General features: G+C 39.5%; 1 protein-coding gene across 1 annotated transcript in view; it reads right to left on the bottom strand.

Moving 5' to 3' along the window:
• tenm1 (teneurin transmembrane protein 1) overlaps positions 1-17,741 on the bottom strand; it is a 198,043-nt gene that overhangs the window by 7,333 nt on the left and 172,969 nt on the right. Inside the window, exons 26-34 of the mRNA XM_037262466.1 lie at positions 17,184-17,271; positions 15,681-15,877; positions 13,357-13,670; positions 11,469-11,641; positions 8,974-9,218; positions 6,514-6,807; positions 4,106-4,350; positions 2,339-2,481; positions 200-411 (exon numbers count right to left, since the gene is read on the bottom strand). Coding sequence (XP_037118361.1) covers positions 200-411; positions 2,339-2,481; positions 4,106-4,350; positions 6,514-6,807; positions 8,974-9,218; positions 11,469-11,641; positions 13,357-13,670; positions 15,681-15,877; positions 17,184-17,271 — 1,911 coding nt within the window. The remainder of the gene's footprint in view (positions 1-199; positions 412-2,338; positions 2,482-4,105; positions 4,351-6,513; positions 6,808-8,973; positions 9,219-11,468; positions 11,642-13,356; positions 13,671-15,680; positions 15,878-17,183; positions 17,272-17,741) is intronic.

Raw genomic sequence — 17,741 nt, 5'->3', positions numbered from 1 at the left:
ATTATTAAGACAGATGTTGATTAATTGGATACGTCTATGGTAACTGTTTTACCCAAAATCCTTTGGAAAGTTCTCCTTTTGACAAGAAATCAGAATAAAAAACGGTGACATGATTTCAGCAACCAAAACTACAAAGGGCCAAATTATAAATGAAGACAATATTTTGTGTATACGTACATGTGACTTCAACATCACTTACCTGGTTAAGGTCATAAAAGATGACACTGAATTTGCCAAACTGCTCCACCCGCCCAGATACGTCAACGTAGCGGTACAGATCAATCGGCAGGGGAGTCTCATTGATGACGGCCTGCATGCTGGTCACTCGAAAGTTATTATAACTGTAGTCAAACCTCGCGTTGACCAATCCCTCTTCACTGAAGCGGAAGATCTGCCGGCTGGTCAGTGGACCTAACCGCAGAAAATCACAGGCATTAGCAAAATACCCACAAGCAACCAGCTGAGTCTACCTAATCAATTCAATTGACGACGAGAGTTCAACATCATAAACGGCGACGTGCTCAGCGCAATCCATTATTTTGTAACAACCCGCGCACCTTGCTGGCATTTCCAGTGCTGACCTTTAATACAGACAGATAATGAAGTCTAAAGACAATCGCCATGATGGGCCAATGTGCTCCTTAATGTCAGAACATCAACTTCAACATTGTTGGTCTAATCTCTTGTAAATGACTACCACTCGTTCTCCATTGGGGGAAAAAAAGGAAGCCCGTTAATGAAGCGGTATTAGGGCACCATTTCGATGACTCTGATTGGACTTAAAATGACTAAGGGCCTGGTTTAGCAGAGTGCAGAGAGCTGGATCATCATTACCTCTATTTTTATTTTCCATATAATATTGAAGTGGGGAAATGGCAGATTTATCCAGAGTGAGTAGTGGGCTTTTTGCCAACCCAGGGGACTCATAGTATGCTCCTCTTGCTTTTAAAACTGTCATCTTTCCACTCCCTTTTTGCTCAGTTTTTCTTCGCACATATCCCTCTTTTTTGGCGTCAACTCTTCGCTGTCTCATCTCGAGTTGACAATTACTGCTATCTTCCCTCTTTCCGAACATCCGTATATTCTGCAGAAATCAGGTCAGTTTAAAGGAAGGCGAAAGCCTTTTCACAGTGAGAGCAAAGTGATAAACCACACAAACCCACGGATGCACCTGCAAACACGCACTGCCTTGCCCACTGGTGACACCCGGTTTATCTTGTGGTTTTCGTGTCAAGTACAGCAACATGTGAATAATAAATAAAAACAACGGTAAGTGTTTTACGTCAATCATCAAAACCTACACATTTAGGGCAAAAAAGGATCAAATTGAATGTCCTACGATGAGAGAGGAGACAGTCTGGCAAGAGCAGAAAACTAGAACCCCCCAAATCCATTTGTAATGATTTTCTTATAGTGTTGAAACAATATAAGAGTGGAACGGCGCAGGGTGATTGATTATTCTGTCATGCACCCACTGTGATATGTGAAAAAATGATCTTGCTTAAAATTTCACAGAAACCTAGCGCTGAGTTTATAAATTGTAATTCCAAAATTTGAGCGATTATTTCCATTTGGGCTGTTTGAAGGTTTTTTCTTCTTCTTCCTTTCAGTCAAATATGGTTGTAAGTAGCCCACAATTCACTCAACTCAAATCAATTTCGAGTGCACTTTAACAGCAGCCGTAGATCCAACAAAAAGCTGTACATAAAACACAGTGATCACAATAATAATAATAATAATTTACAGATTATCTTTTCATTCAAACATACTTTGACATTCAGCATATAGGATGTACAGAGTTTTATAACCTCCTTGTTAGACAGACCGACCAGATGCTGTGTGAAACCATTTACAGATAAGACAGGGGCATAAGATTGAATTCTCCAACAATGAGCATGAGGATGCCAGGATCATAGATGTTGCTGTTCTGGATGTTAAAATTCTAATCTTGTGTTCACAGCATGTATGATGTCACCGATAATTGAAAAAACTGAATATTAATATAAACACGTGCAGTATTCTATCAGACAAATAATTAGTCACTTAGCAAGTATACAGTAAGTACAAATTTGCCACATTTAGTTCCCCAACTCTTATGTCTCTGAATAATCTCTTATGAGTCTCGTGTGAGCATTCCTGTCTGACTGGATTCCAGCCGGCTCTATGTTGGGGTGAAGCTCCGGCCTTTCTTCACACTTTTTACACAATTGTTCTTTTCCCCTCTAAACCTTTGATACCACAGTCACGTCACATTGCAGATGGTTTGTGACTCCAAAGATGTATGCGCATCGTAAATATTTTAAAGTGGGGCTGAGTGTTGCTTTAAGTGCATGTGTACCTGTCTGCCGGTATCGTATAGAGCTTATAAAGCCGTTGTGGGTGAGGTGGATGGTTTTGACGCTTCCCGAGGCCTCATCATAAGTGAAGGTCACCAGGGTTGAATCATATGTCACCTCAGACAGACGCGCTGCTGGCGTATACCTTGAAAAACAGAATGTCAGACAATAGTCATTTGAAATATACTTTGCATTACAAACTAATCATGTGTAGCAAAATGTTAATTATATTGCATTAAGTTCTTGGGACATTAGAGGTGGAACGTTTTTTTGAAAACCAACCACACCATTTGGTTCGGCATCCTGTTCATTCAGTTCACACAAACGGTTTCTTGTTTTTTCTCATTAGTGCTACATTAAGATAGCGGCTGTGCATCACACTTGACTACTAGACATGCATAGGCCTGCCTCGTAGGCTTATTCATTTGATTTCATAATGACGTTAGTGTCACCTTCAAATGCATCCGCTAACAAGTCTCATCTCTATTTCAAGGATCTCAGACATAGAACGGATGACTTTGAATCAAAACTGGCTGGAAGTCGTTGTGTCTGTAACTGAGATGTGATTATTACGGAAACTGCTTAACTAGAGGACATGGGATGCTAGCATACACCTAGCATGGCCCCATCAGGTCGCAAAACTGGGAGGCATATACACAAACTGTTATATTTTGTATATGCAGTTTACAAAATGCATATTTTGTAATTAAATCAGGTAAAGTGTTTACCTGATTTGGATGTAAATACCTTCACATTAAATCTGAAAGTCCGCAGTTAACACTCATCTTGTTCAGCTCAGTGGCCTAGTGGTAGAGTGTCTGCCCTGAGACTGGAAGGTTGTTGGTTCAAACCCCGGCCAGGTCATACCAAAGACTATAAAAATGGGACCCATTGCCTCCCTGCTTGGCACTCAGCATTAAGGGTTGGAATTGGGGGTTAGATCACCAAATGATTCCCGGGCGCGGCTCCGCTGCTGCTCACTGCTCCCTTTGGGGATGGGTTAAATGCAGAGACAAATTTCACCACACCCAGATGTGTGTGTGACAATTATTGGGTCTTTACCTCTTTTTATAGACACAAGGAAGACACATAAGCTAGTGGGAAATACCTTTTTAATAATTCATAAATCAATTAGGTGTTTGGCTTAGCTCCACATGGACAATTCTTCTTTGAACTTTCAGTTAAATCTTCCTAGTAGACTCAAAATGTTTTGCATTCCAGAGGGCCTTCATTTTCTCCAAAATGTGTATTTGCTTCAGCAAATGATTGGTGTTACAAATACCTCTCAAGAGTTAAGATTATGGAGCAAATTGAATCAATCTATTGATGTTTTTGAAATAAAAAATGAGAAAATCAGGTCTTTGGAAGTTATGGCCTTTCAAATCTTGGAAATAGTGATCGTTTTACGAAACTGTCCCTTTCAAGCGAATAAGTATCATGAAAAAGTTAAATGCCAGAACACTACTACAATCAGTCCTCTAGTTATATCATTAAAATTAGATCAGTGGTGGCTGCTGCTGATGACGATGATGATGATGACAAAGCAGCCCTTTAATCAGTCTCCCTATCTGTCTAATCACTGTAATTTATCAGGACGTCTGACTTCGATGTCGATGCAAATTGTAGATGACGTGAAAGTGTGTCGACTGTTTTGTGGATCAAACCTTTGGCACATCAAAGCTCTTTAACCTGTTTTGTGTATGGGAAATGGCACCTAACACACCCTGGTGTCATGTGAGCTCATATCTAAGATGCATTACGGTAAGTACCGGTAGATGACACTGCGTCCCGTCCCCAGGTACTGAGTCCTGAGCAGCCTCCCATCCAGGGTGTAGTCTTGCAGGAAGGACGCGAGGCTGTCAGGAGGAGTGTACATATTCCTGTAGTAACCAATGGACAGCAGGGAGTGCAGGTTGTGTTTGGCCATGCTGGGCATCGTGACCGCTATCAGTCGGTCTGTCTGATCGTATTCAAAGACGTATCTCCGTTGGCTGTGCAGAAGTAGCATGACCGACTGCAAGAACACAAGAAGACAAATGTGAGAGTCACTCTCCAATAGGACTGGCCTGCTTTTTTAAAAATTATCTTTTGGTTTTAATAGCAGCACTGATTGGGATTAGGATTGGACATAGTATAGCAGATATACAAGTCTACATAACATTTAAAGGTATTGTTTTTTTCTCTAATAAACGAGGTCAAGACAAATTATGACATTTTCCTCTGTTGTTGGCAAAAGTCTTTTAGAGAGGGGAATCAAAAATATAAACAACTGAGACAATGCAGTTGCAGAAGTGTGCAATATAACTCAAGATGTAGCTGTGTATAGAATTAGACAGTCACATTCAGACTCAGATTCAGACTCAGCAGATGGGAGTCAGCATCGTAACACAGTTCTCTCACATTTCAAATGTTTTCTTCTTTGTACATATGGCACAGTCATATGAAGAAGACTGGTCATTTCTGTCAAATGTACTATATAGCCAGTACTTCAGTACCACCATAAACGTCTACTACTCCATTAATGTTGCTGTTGGTCTCTTGGCAGCCTCCCTGACCAATTTTCTTCTTGTCTTTTCATAAAGTTTGGAAGGATGTCCAGTTCTTGGAAACATGACTGATGTGCCATTTATTCTCCACTTATTGCTGGACTTCGTTTACTTTGCTCCTTGGAAATTCTTTTTAAAAATAATATCCCTCTGATGCTTGGAAGCTCTTTCATCTGCTTTATTTTGACCAAGGTCTGTGTTGTGAGGATGTGATTTAAAAATGTCAAAACAAGCCAAAATAGAAATACTTTGAATGGGGGCAGGCTTCTGACGATTGCCATTTAATGAGTCTGAATGAGATTGGTTAATTCTGAACACAACATATAGTACATATGATATACATCTTATATTCCCCCTCATATTTCATGTTAAGGGTTGAAATGATTTACTGTAATTTAAAATCTGTCATTTGAACAAGGGGGTGTAGTTTTTTGTTCAGTTTTTTTGCTCTCTTTGTTGTGCTTTATTTTGACCAAGGTTTGTGCTGTGATGTGACTTAAAAATGTCAGGAAAAGTCTAAATAACAATACTTTGAATGGGGCCAGGCTTCTGATGATTGCCATTTAATGAGTCTAAATGAGATCGGTTAAATCTGAACACAACATATGCCGTAATTTTCGGACTATAAGTCGCGTTTTTTTTTCATAGTTTGGGTGGGGGGGCGACTTATACTCAGGAGCGACTTACATACATATATATGGGTTTTTTTCACTTTTTTGGGCATTTTATGGCTGGTGCGACTTATACTCCGGTGCGACTTATAGTCCGAAAATTACGGTACATATTATATTCATATTATATCCCGCCTCTTATTTCATGTTAAGTGTTGAAATTATTTACTATGCAATTTAAAATCTGTAATTTTAAATTGGGGTGTAGACTATTTCTGCTATATTTGTACTTAAGAGGTGTCCTTACATGGCTTATTCCAACAATAAAGTAAAAAAAAAAAATAAACCAAAAACTCATGCCATTTTCCCAGTGTTTTTTTCTCATGGTAGAAGAATTTTATAACAGTGTACAATAAAGACTGTAACTCTAAATTCCCAAACTCTCTCTCTCTTTCTCCTATTCATGGCCTTGGTAAAATAATGGCCTAATATTATTAAAACTAGATCTTCTCAATTTCAAAAGGTTCTGCAATTCATAATCATTAGGCTAAAAATTTAAAGTTAAAACCTGACATTGATTATAGTTCAGGCTGAAGGCGCTTTCATTAAAATTGATTTTAAGGACGGAAATTAAACGTTAATTTGCCACACTTGTCACAAATAGACATGCTGGTATTCACTGTGATGTCCTGATTGCCAATTAGTCAGTCTCATGCACCACACACATATCAGGTCTATTAGCCGTACAGTAAACCTGCCTTCAGTCGACATTCTTTCTCTTTTATAACCAATAAAACCTAAAGTTCAATGCCTTGGCACTGTGGTGTTATGAAATACAACACCCCAAATGTTTTTGTGCACTTTTACTCCAGCACTTTTGTGTATTTTTGAGTTAAATTCGAAATGTCAAAATTCAAGATGACCAACTTTGCAACTCTCATCATCAAAATGTGTTTTCAGGTAATGAAAATAGCTGAGGATATTCTAATGTGTTTATGAAATCAAAGACTCAGGTCTTACCCTGTCTATGTATGAGTAGCTCCATATCTTTCCATTGACCCAGGCTCTGGACACCACCTTGTCGTTCTCGTACTTCAGACGTTCAAACCATTCTCCACGATGGATGGCTGACAAGAGTCCACCTCCAGAGTAGCTGACATTAACTTCAGTGTATTTGCTACTGGGAGACCAGACCACAGGCCGGCCGAGAATATCATACTGGATATGTAGGGTGAACTTTCTGTGGTCATCATAGATCTTCCCCACTCTTGTGCTCTGATCGAAGTCTATGGACAGCAAGTTCCTGTTATGTGCCTGAGAAGAAAAGTCGCCAAAGTGAATAGAATAAAATACAATAATTAGGCAACATTTTAATTTAACTGCTGTATAATCAAAAACCAAAGGTCACAAGACACTGGGATATATAAATCTGTGTTATAACTTTCATGATTTTACATAAATCAGTAAAATGACATTTACAGTAAACCGTGTGGAAATGAAATATCCTAATCAATTGTTATGCTTGAAGGGTAATTTTATTCCGAAACTATTATTCTGTTGCAGTCATGCGATGACTGTGAGACTGAAGAAGTGAGGTGTCATTGTGGTATTTATCAGCATAACGGTTTCTGACAGTTTGTGACTCATTTAAAGAAGTATACTTCATATGTGATGGCAATAATAGGGAAGAGGATTAGGGCCAGTAAAGAAAAAACAAGAATGCTGACAAATGAACATGCAAAAGTCAGAATCCTGTGAGAGGATTCTGACATTTTTTTCTCAGAATTCTCACTTTAAAGTCCGAATTATTTTTATCCTTCACTAATCCTCTTCAGTACAATAATCACTCAGAACAAAACCTTTTTTTTTCTCAAAATACTTGTCTCTTTGAGTATATGGTGTGTATAGAATGTTTTGTAAAAGTACTTTAAGTCTCCTGATGCATCTTCTGCTGCATACGAATTCATACGAGTGATAATGGGCCTCCATGACTGAGAATTTAATGCTGTCTTGGCACACATGCATTTTGCAGTTCACACTCACTTTTTTTTAGACAAAAAGTAGCCACCCCAGAGCGCACCCTAATTGTCATGGTAATAGCACAGAGGGTCCAGCACAGAGGGTGAGAAGCGGCTCATTTTTATGATAGGGCCATCCCCTTAAAACAGGCTAATTTCAGTAAAACTGTTGCAAGGTGTGCTGTTATATTAATCCTTGGGATATCTTGACTGAAGGATGTCACAAACTGTATTGAGTTGGGGAAAAAAACATCTTACGTCTTTTCACATTTACAACGGTCGTGCAAATCCTGTACTTTGTCCCCTAAAACGGTGGTAGGATAAAATGGCTGTGATAGCCTTGGCTTTGTAAGACTTCAATGAAATCTGAAATTACATATTTAAATTAACGTATTTTCCGGACTATAAGGCGCACCGGACTATAAGGCGCACCTTCAATGAATGACCCATTTTAAAACTTTGTCCTTATAAAGGGTGTTTCATAGAGTACGCAGTTTTTTAATTGCGCGGGATTTTTTTGTTTGAAGATTGTCAGCACTGTTCCTATCATTTTCGTTATCTATTATCACTCCGATTAGAAGACCATTTGTCGTTTTTCCATTTTGTAGCCATGGAGCGGTTCAGTATCAAGCAACGCATTCTTATTGTGAAAACTCATTACAAAAACGCGGAGTGCTACGCAGAGACTGTCCGTAAACTTCGCGCGATCTTTGGACGTGACAATGCCCCGACCGCAACAACAGTTTCGAGGTTGGTACAGAAATTCGAAGAATCTGGGTCAGTTGCAACCAGAAAATCGCCCGGTCGAAACCGTAATGTTCGAACGCAACAAAACATTGCGGTAGTGCAAGACAGTGTGAATGTGAGCCCTGTGAATTTCAACGATCGGATGACTGCCTGCAGAGAAAGTGGAGGTGGACATATGCTCGATATCATTTTTATTATTAAATTGAAGTATATGTTGAATGAAATTAAATAAAAATTTTGAATTTTGCATCGATTTTGGCTGATTTATTGCATTTTTAAAAACTTCGTACTTTATGAAACACCCTATATAAAGCGCACCATTAATGCATCATGTCAGATTTTTAATCCAAATCAAATCATTCTCCATTTTATCTTTTTTATTTCAACTTCAGACGCAACAAATTACTTTATAATCACAAAATAATGATAGTCTTTTTGATTCATGATTCATAGTCTTCAGCGGGCCACTTATGATTGATTTCATGACACAATGCTTCTGGCCAGTTTAAATTTAGGAATTTGGTCCATATATAAGGCGCACCGGACTATAAGACGCACAAAATATATAGGTTTTTGGGTGCGCCTTATAGTCCGGAAAATACGGGATATACTAAATGTTTTATTATAAAAGCTTATGTGCCTAATTGTATGTATGGCTTATGTTGCCAAAACCCGCACAGAAACGTTTAGCTACTATGGTGATTTAGCATTTTACCTTCAGTCTGCGTTCATATGTGCTGTAGTTAGTCTTGCTCTGCTCCTTCCTCTGCCTCCATTCAATTAGACTGGGGGCGTGGTCACCAGGTAGGCTGATGTTACAGCGGCTGGCGATTGGGCTGACTCCACCCCCAACACCTCCAGGCAGGAAAGGCTCTGTGCTCAGTGACAGCTCCATCCCGCTGGCCAGCGACACAAAGAACGAGCCGTCGGCGTTGACTTTGTAAGAACTCTGTGCATGGTCTAGGTGTCCATATATGGGCATGACACACACACGTACATGTGTATGGACAGACAGACAGACACACCCACACACACACACACGCACGCACGCACACACACACCCACACACACACAGGAAGCCGTACACACCCAAACCACACAAGCACGCAATGGAAATGTGCAATAATGTGAGAAGGAAAAAACATTAGTATGGGTTGTTCAATAAACAAAAAAAGAGCTTTAAGGCCACAGTTAGTACAACGAATGTAGATACAGTAGAACCCCGGATCACGACGCTAATTCGCTAATAAACAACAAAAAAGGCGTTAAAGCTAGTCAGTACAATGAATATAGATACAGTAGAACCCCGGATGTCAACACTAATTCGTTCTAGAAGAAGAGTCGCGAAGCAAAGCCGTCGCCATCCGAAGGAACAGTCCATAAAACTACAAAAATCAACAAAAGAGCAAAAGCTTGGAGCACAGCCTTACGAGGTCCGTCTGCGGCGCTTGACACGTCTGACATTTAAGACAAATAATGAGCTCAAAATAAATTAAACATTACAAAATAAGACTATTTAAATACAAAACGTGTTTACCCATGGTAGATGAGCCAAAGTCCCGGAAATAATGTCCCAAAAGCAAATCAATGTGAATGAATGGATAGCTATTCTTTACAAATACAGTGTGATACATGGAAATGCACACCGGCACCCGTGCAGACCGTGACATTGCACACGTGCAGAAGTTGAGCTGGTGTGTTGCATCTCGTGGAAATGTTCATTACTGAAAAGGCCCCACATTAAAGCTTGCTCTTAAAAAGATCCATCATCCAGGCACTTAAATATTTACAGTAGCTCTCTTTTTACACGCTTGTTATCCCGTGAATTCAACTCTTCAGCGCGAATCCCCGTGATCTTGTGGTCTCACCAGTGCAGCTTTCTGGAGGCACACCGCGCACAACTGCAGTCGAGCATCACAATGGTTTAAAACCAGCTAAACAACAAACCCAACTAACGTCTTCGGTTTCCGAAGCTTTGTCTGAGAACCGAGGCAAAGATTTCCCAACATTTTGCGCCGAAAAACGATTACTGAGGCGGTTGACTTCCGGGGTTCCACTGTAGTTCTAGAAAAAAATAGCAGTAGAAAAAAAACAAAAAGACTATCCATAAAATGCATAAATTAATTGCATCTATTTTAAAGGCAAAGGTTTCAAACTGTGGGAAAAGTAGCAGTTTGCAGTCCGGATATTCCAGTTCTTGTTTTAGAAGGTTCAGATCTCTTTTGACTTTTTTATGACAACTGTTTCTTATGTTCAGGATACATTACTCTATTACAGATTTGAGATTCCCTCACGACTATTCAAAGTCCAACAGGTGAATGTTTCCGCAGAAACCTTTGCAAATATGATAGTGAAACAAACACTTCACACTTTGCAGCATTAGGGGTGGAAGGTGGTCTCCAAGGGCCCATCCACAGAGGCCAACTTTACATAATCTGCAAGTGGATAATTTTACAGTTAATTTTAAATGTACTTTACGTGTGCTCATATCCTGCATGTACATGCCATTCCATCTCTGTGCTGAATTCACGATGAGAAGAGCTGCTTCGATAGGCTGCGAGTTCGCTGCGTTCTCTCCCACAACGGCCCAAACGCCCTCTATTATCTGCACTAGGCTTGCAAAATCACAAAAGAAACAAAACTCCGCTCTTGTGCAGTTAGACTGACCCTTAGATATTTTTATATGACTGTCAAATGTCAAAAGGGGTCAAATTTGACCCAAGCGGTATGTTAAGGTCAAAGAACTATTAAATTCATACATCGTATTTATAGAGAAGGATAAATCCTCTTTCACTATTGTGGCACCCAGCATAGGCAGACAGAAAAAGCGAGCAAAAACAGAGGTCATATCATCTAAAGCTGAAAATAATAAAATCGCTTTCTTGCCATTTGCCAGCCATAAATGTTTAAACATCATTTATAACTTCACGGGCTCCCTTTCTTACAGAGCCATGAATGTGTGGCCGAGCCCCCGATGACTCATAAACACCTTTGCAGCATATTGGTGTAGAAGAAAATGGGAGCAGATGCGTGAGGCTGATTTTATGCTCTTTCATATGTCAGCCATATACAAGAAATGGAACATTACATCTGTAGCCCTGTATTTGGTTTCCTGTCTGCTACTCGCCTTTCTTACGTTTCCGTAATTTCTGACCTGTTCGGAAAGAACATTTTTTTACAAGCCTGGGGGCACAAAGTGCAAAATTATACCTCGTTTGAATGTGTAGATAGTATCACTAGCAGACAGGTTTGTACTGGTGACAAAGTTCTCGCGGTTGGATGCTTCGACCTCAACCCTCGACCAGCGATCCAGGTTGCCGTGGAAACCGCGCACATCACCCGTCGGGAGGGTGATGTTGGTCACGCGGCCTTCGTTGTTGTAACTGCAAGAATAAACACAAAGGCGATGATGGACAACCGTGCACAGGCAGATGCGACTGTGCCAGTTAGACAATCGAACAGGCATACATGCACACACAATAACGCCTCACTTCCACACATTCAAGTGTCAGCTTTGATTTATACAGGCAATTATCCAGCTGTGAGATGGTAAATAATTCAGACTGATGTGTGTGCATACTCTTATCTTTTAAACTGAATAAAGAGAAAATTCTTCAGGTAAACTGTCACCAATCTCATAAGGTAACAAAGTACATAAACATATTACTTTTGTGAAGCAAATTACAAATTCTCATGTATCTGGACATGACTTTGCTATTTGTATTTCTGGCAACTTTTGCACCTCAACATTTCGGAAGTAAAATGCTTTAAATATTTGTACTTTGATACATTTACCCAAACATTCATTACAAAATCAAATTGGAAGAGATTGTTTGTTGACCTACTGCCTAAATAGTAAACTGCGGACTGCTCTATCTGATGGCTAATCTTACAAGGAGAAAAGTAATTTTGTTTTCTTATTTCTAAATTCTACATGAAAGGCACACAGTTGTTGGAATTAGTGAGTGTTTTGCAATTGTTCGCTTCAACAAAAACAAAACAAACAAAAATAAACCTCCAATGGCTGGTTGTTTAATGTCGTAAGATGTTTGAAGCAGAATCACAGTTATTAGGTGATATTGTAAACAAACGGTGAAAAGTACTGCCACTAATTTCCACCAATAAATGTCGGAACTTAAAAAGCTATAATTGCCAATTCACTTGCTCAACTCAATAGGATATTTTTGTCAGTCTGTGTGAGGCCACTCGCAGTGGTTGGTCCACAGTTGACTATTGAAATCAGAAGCGGCAGTCAGGAGTGATTAGTCTGGTTTCAGAACTGGACCGTCACGTCAATATAATTACACACCAATGTTGGCATAATGGATAAAACTGTTGCTGAAAAAAAAACATATATAAAAAATGTGTTAGCTGCAGTTTAAATACATTTAATAGTTTATTTTTTATTTTTTAACAATACGTTTAATTAGTACATTTGGCCACAACAGCTCAGACGCCTATTTCTACCTGTCATATTTTGTGCTTCGTGTGCCACACATTTTCAATGAGAGACATATCTGGACTGCTGGCAGGCCACTCGACAGTAGTACACACATTTGTTTACAGTAAATCAACGCATACTCATAGTTTGGCACTCATGGATTTGCACACCAGCAGACTTTTTAAAAATATTTTTGTTTTTTGGGTCAACATTTTATATATTTTTTAATGCATTTCAATTTTTCTACTTAAAGTATGTTACTGTCTGTGTAATTGATCTCTAGGAGGGATTACAAAATAAATTTTGGACATTTTTAGTCAAAGGGAATGAAAGAAAGAAAATGCGAGTGAGTGCGTGATCAGCATACTTGAGTAATCTTCTTTTTGAGTGACAATTGCGGACACACAGAGCAGCAAAATTTTTCTCATTGTACATGCATGCACTTGAACGGCAAGAGGGTGAACATGAAGAGAAATATGCTTTGCGTGTATTTAAGACACAAGTAAACTTACCTAATGGCCAATTTAATTCATCATTCTTAAAATTATTATTATTGATTTTAGAGATGACTTGTTTCAATACGTTGTGCATCTTGGTTAAAAGATGTACATGCGTACGCATGGGAACTGAATGATGACCAATGAGTGCAGAACTTACTCATATACAGTGGTCCAACTGTTCTCGTCGCTCTTGGTTGCTAGGAGACCGGTATTACCATGGTAAATGATGTGGGCGATGTCATAACCCTGTGCGGAAATCTTCCTCAGTGTTCCGCTGTTACTAAGAGACAACCGGTACACTTGTCCACCAGGTAGCGCCAGCCAGAGTGGCACACCGTGAGCATCTCTCTTCACCTGGAGTGCATAAGCATCACGACCTGTCACTGTAGATAGCAGGCCATCCCTACCATAAGAAAAGTTGTACAGGTAGTGGCCGGTGATCAGGTGCTTAGTGTACAGGTGTGAGCCATTCTGTTGAAGAAAAAGGGGTACACATACTTTGGTCACAATCAAATTTCTGTATCCTATCATGTATGAACTAGCCACCACCCCGTTTCAAGTAAATACTCAATGATAGGTGTAAATAATCAGTCAAAATAATCATAAACATACATTCACATAAATTTCACAATTTCAAACTTCTGCCTTTAAAAAGAAGCATAACGTTAATGTTCATTATTGTTATTGTAGTGGCATGAAATTGCACTGAATCATAATAAAGATAATCATAAAATATAATCATAAAATAAAATTACAATCCATCCATCCATCCATCCATCCATCCATCCATCCATCCATCCATCCATCCATCCATCCATCCATCCATCCATCCATCCATCCATCCATCCATCCATCCATCCATCCATCCATTTTGTACCCCTCTATCATCAGTGTCCCTCTCTTCAAACATTTTATACTACAAAAGAAAAGCATGTGTCATTTCTGTTGATGGATAGCGGTATCGGACAGAAGTCTAGGTTGCAATATCGGTATTGTATCGGAAGTGCAAAAGTTCTATTGGGATCCGGAACATCCCTTATTTTGGATATCTTATTTGGTTACATGAGAGGAACCATGCCTCTCTGCTTCCTCCCATGCTTCACTTGACAGTGCTAATTAAAACTCATTCTGCATTTTTTTTGTTTTTACATTACACCAACGAAGGAACATGCAATTTTTGACAGAGGTCTGAACTCCAATGAGTGATATTCTATTGGAGTTCTACTAAATAAAATGTAAATTCTACAGATAGCTGACATATATCAAATATATCTAACAGTGACTTGACTGAGAATGGCTCATTTTATTTCACAGAGAGCTGCTTCTGGGAGCTCTGTGTGTACAGATAACGTCACAACAGCTCAATAAAATTAAATGCATTGAATAATTAAAATGCATTTTATTTTTTACAGTACGTAAGCCTTAGACGTAGTCACAATCTTTATTGTGTCACTCGGTCAATGGGCAAACTATTGTCGTCAGTTACACTTAACTACTTGTTTATGTCATACATTTTATTTACCTAATAAATACAGCACTCAAAATGTTCAAATTTAAGCCCTTAAAAGTTTTTTTAATACAGTTGTATAACTAAATAAATTCTCAATATATTTCCCGATCAAGGGGCTCTTGGTATTGTTTTTGCCTGAGGGTCTGCTGTGTTGCCAGGCAACAGAGCAAAGCGCTCCAACACAGGTCTGACAGCAGGAATTGGCAGTGCAAGCAGGAAATCAAGAAATGTACATCACATCATTGTTCCGTGAGTGTGTCCTCCCACACTCAGACTGCAGGCCTCTTCGAATAATTTGTTTGTAGTGACGAGAGCATAGCATGGACTAGTATCCCTTTCTCACAATGACCTCTGAACCCAAAGATGCTGGGGCTGATGCAGACCATGTTTTCAAATTTCCAATTTTAATGCAGTTTCCACAAGAGCAAGATCTCTTCCTCATAACGACTTCTGACCCCGGACAGTCCAGCACTATTATATGACTCTCCCAGAGGCCACATTCCATTTGGCAGAGGTGCATTTTCTTTTTAAAGACCCACTTTCAGCGATCTTCTAATGAATCGAAAGTGTTTTCTTGTATTTCGATTGAGATTGTGTTAATAAAATCTGTGATTTCTTCACTGTCACAAGACTAAGACAATACTAGATTTAAACAAGCTATTCATCAGTCCTTCTTTTTTTAATTTCTATGACAATTCACTTTTAGACATACGTATACTGTGCATGTCACTGCCATTGTTCAATGATTGGTGTTTTACTATTTCATATATTAACTTTGATTGGTGTATTCAAACCCAAGTTTTTCAATTTTGACTACAACTAAATAAGCCTGGGGTCAAATTGAACCCAGAGAACACAGAGAGTTAAGTATCACACAATAAATACACAATAATGAAAAGTGAGTCTTAAATTAGATGCACAATAGCATGAATGGTCGACATGTTTGATTCCCACAATTAGGGTCTGTGTACCTGGCTGAAGAGATAGAGCTCCTGGTCAAGGGGAGAGCTGATCTCAACCATTCCAGCCGGGCCAGGCTGAGGCTTGTTGGGGCTGACAGCTCGGATCCGAATATTCCCTAGATCAGCAATGTACAATGTGCCATTGGGGCCCACGGCCAGAGAAGAGGGAGCTTTGAGACGAGCGTCACGAGCGTAGCCGCCGTCACCTAAAAATATGACATGGAATTTTGAGTTAGCACCACAACGACACATGGAAGCCACCCTCATAAATACTAATTCTTCTTTCGAGAAGTAAACATGGATCCAAGTTAGCAAATAATATTTCATGGTGTGACCACAGCAGGACTTGGACTCCAGTAGGTACTCAATGGTCTGGATCAGAACAGCATGATGCTGACCGAATACGTTCATGTGTTGTGGCAAGACAGCAGGAAAAAGGCTTGGTGAAGTCCTTTAAATGTAGTCAGCAGGAAGCACAGAGCCTCCACCGGCCGGGCCAGTGCAGCCATTGGGATGGTGGTTTACCTTTTGACAGCATACAGAACCTACACAACTTATTTTGGGGATGCACGCTGGCATTCAGAGACAGAGACTCTGTGAGTGTTCATGGTGAGGACGTGGAAACGGAAAGCCTCTGAAGAGTGTAATCATCAGTTAACAGCAAGACATGATTGGAAATATGCAAAGCAAAGCTCAAGAAAAAAAGAAAGTGTTACAGCCCATTGGCTTGTGGCATGAGAGAGACTTCCTTTTGCTTTGAAAAGGTGGGGGGGGGGGGAATGACAGCTTTTTATGAGCTGAATTAAATGATAAAATCACATCCTCTGACACTTACAATGGAAAGCATGGCCTAACTGACAAAAAAACATCTGCTTATTTGTTTGGTCCTTTTCTCAACCTTTTATTAGATTTCCGTTGGCCTGCGATGATGTGCCAACCTGTTTAAAACCTTCATCTGTTATAGCGGAAGAGCTTTTCGTTCGCCGGCCATAAAATGATTGGATTGGAAAAGCTTTTCTCATATTGGTTTAGACTGATATTCAGGTGAAGGTCTTTGCAAAGGGGAGACAGCCACGCGAATACAAACACTAAAAATAAGTATTGCACAAACATACACTACGTACACATGTGTAACCAAGACAAGTTCAATCTTAACACAGCCTTAAATCTCCCATTGCAGTCATGTTCACACACCAAGGTCATTGCCAAAGCTTGTCAAAGCTCAACTTTCACTCAAATCAGTTACAAAAATAGCAGAAAGATGTAATCACTCTTTTAAGAGCAATTGATGACTTCAATTACAGCTCATCATCAAGCTTTTAAATGTCCTTCTAAAGCAAGAGATAATTTCAAGTGCATGTTGTTCTTAGCACTGCAAGCCTATTAGACATGATCTAATACGATCACATTATGATAGCATAACATAAGGATGTGGATGTGTTTTGTGTGTGTGCGTGTGTGTGTGTGTGTGTGTGTGTGTGTGTGTGTGTGTGTGTGTGCCAGATATCCTACCAGAGAAGCAATCACAGTTGGGGTCTATCTTGCAGTCACAGTCCGTAGGAGCGCCACAGATAACAGATATCTCTCCATTGGTTGACACCTGTGTAGTGTTCAAAAGTCCATGTCATGCAAGGCAACAAAACAGCCCAATACTGATGCTATTGTGTATAATCTTGCCAGCTAATTTTGAGTTTACGGAACAACTGACTATGTATGAATGTAAATCACACAATTATTAAACATAGATCACACAATCCTTGTGGCCATCAAATCCTTCCTCAACAACATTAAATATATTATATATAAATACATAGCTGGTATTTTTATGCATGCTTACTATAAAAAAAATTGACTTATTTTTTCAACAATATTAATTTCGGTTACCGTATTTCCCGGACTATAAGGCACACCTAAAATGTTCTCAAAAGCTGACAGTGCGCTTTATAGTCTGGTGCGCCTTATATATGGACTAAATTCCTAAATTTAAACTGGCCCAAAGCATTGTGTCATGAAATCAATCATAAGTGGCCCGCTGAAGACGATGAATCATGAATCCAAAAGACTATGGAT

The sequence above is a fragment of the Syngnathus acus genome, chromosome 10, assembly GCF_901709675.1.
Source record: "Syngnathus acus chromosome 10, fSynAcu1.2, whole genome shotgun sequence".
Lineage (NCBI taxonomy): Eukaryota > Metazoa > Chordata > Actinopteri > Syngnathiformes > Syngnathidae > Syngnathus > Syngnathus acus.
The sequence above is the reverse complement of the archived record's forward strand: the minus strand, read 5'-3'. Positions and strand labels throughout refer to the sequence as shown.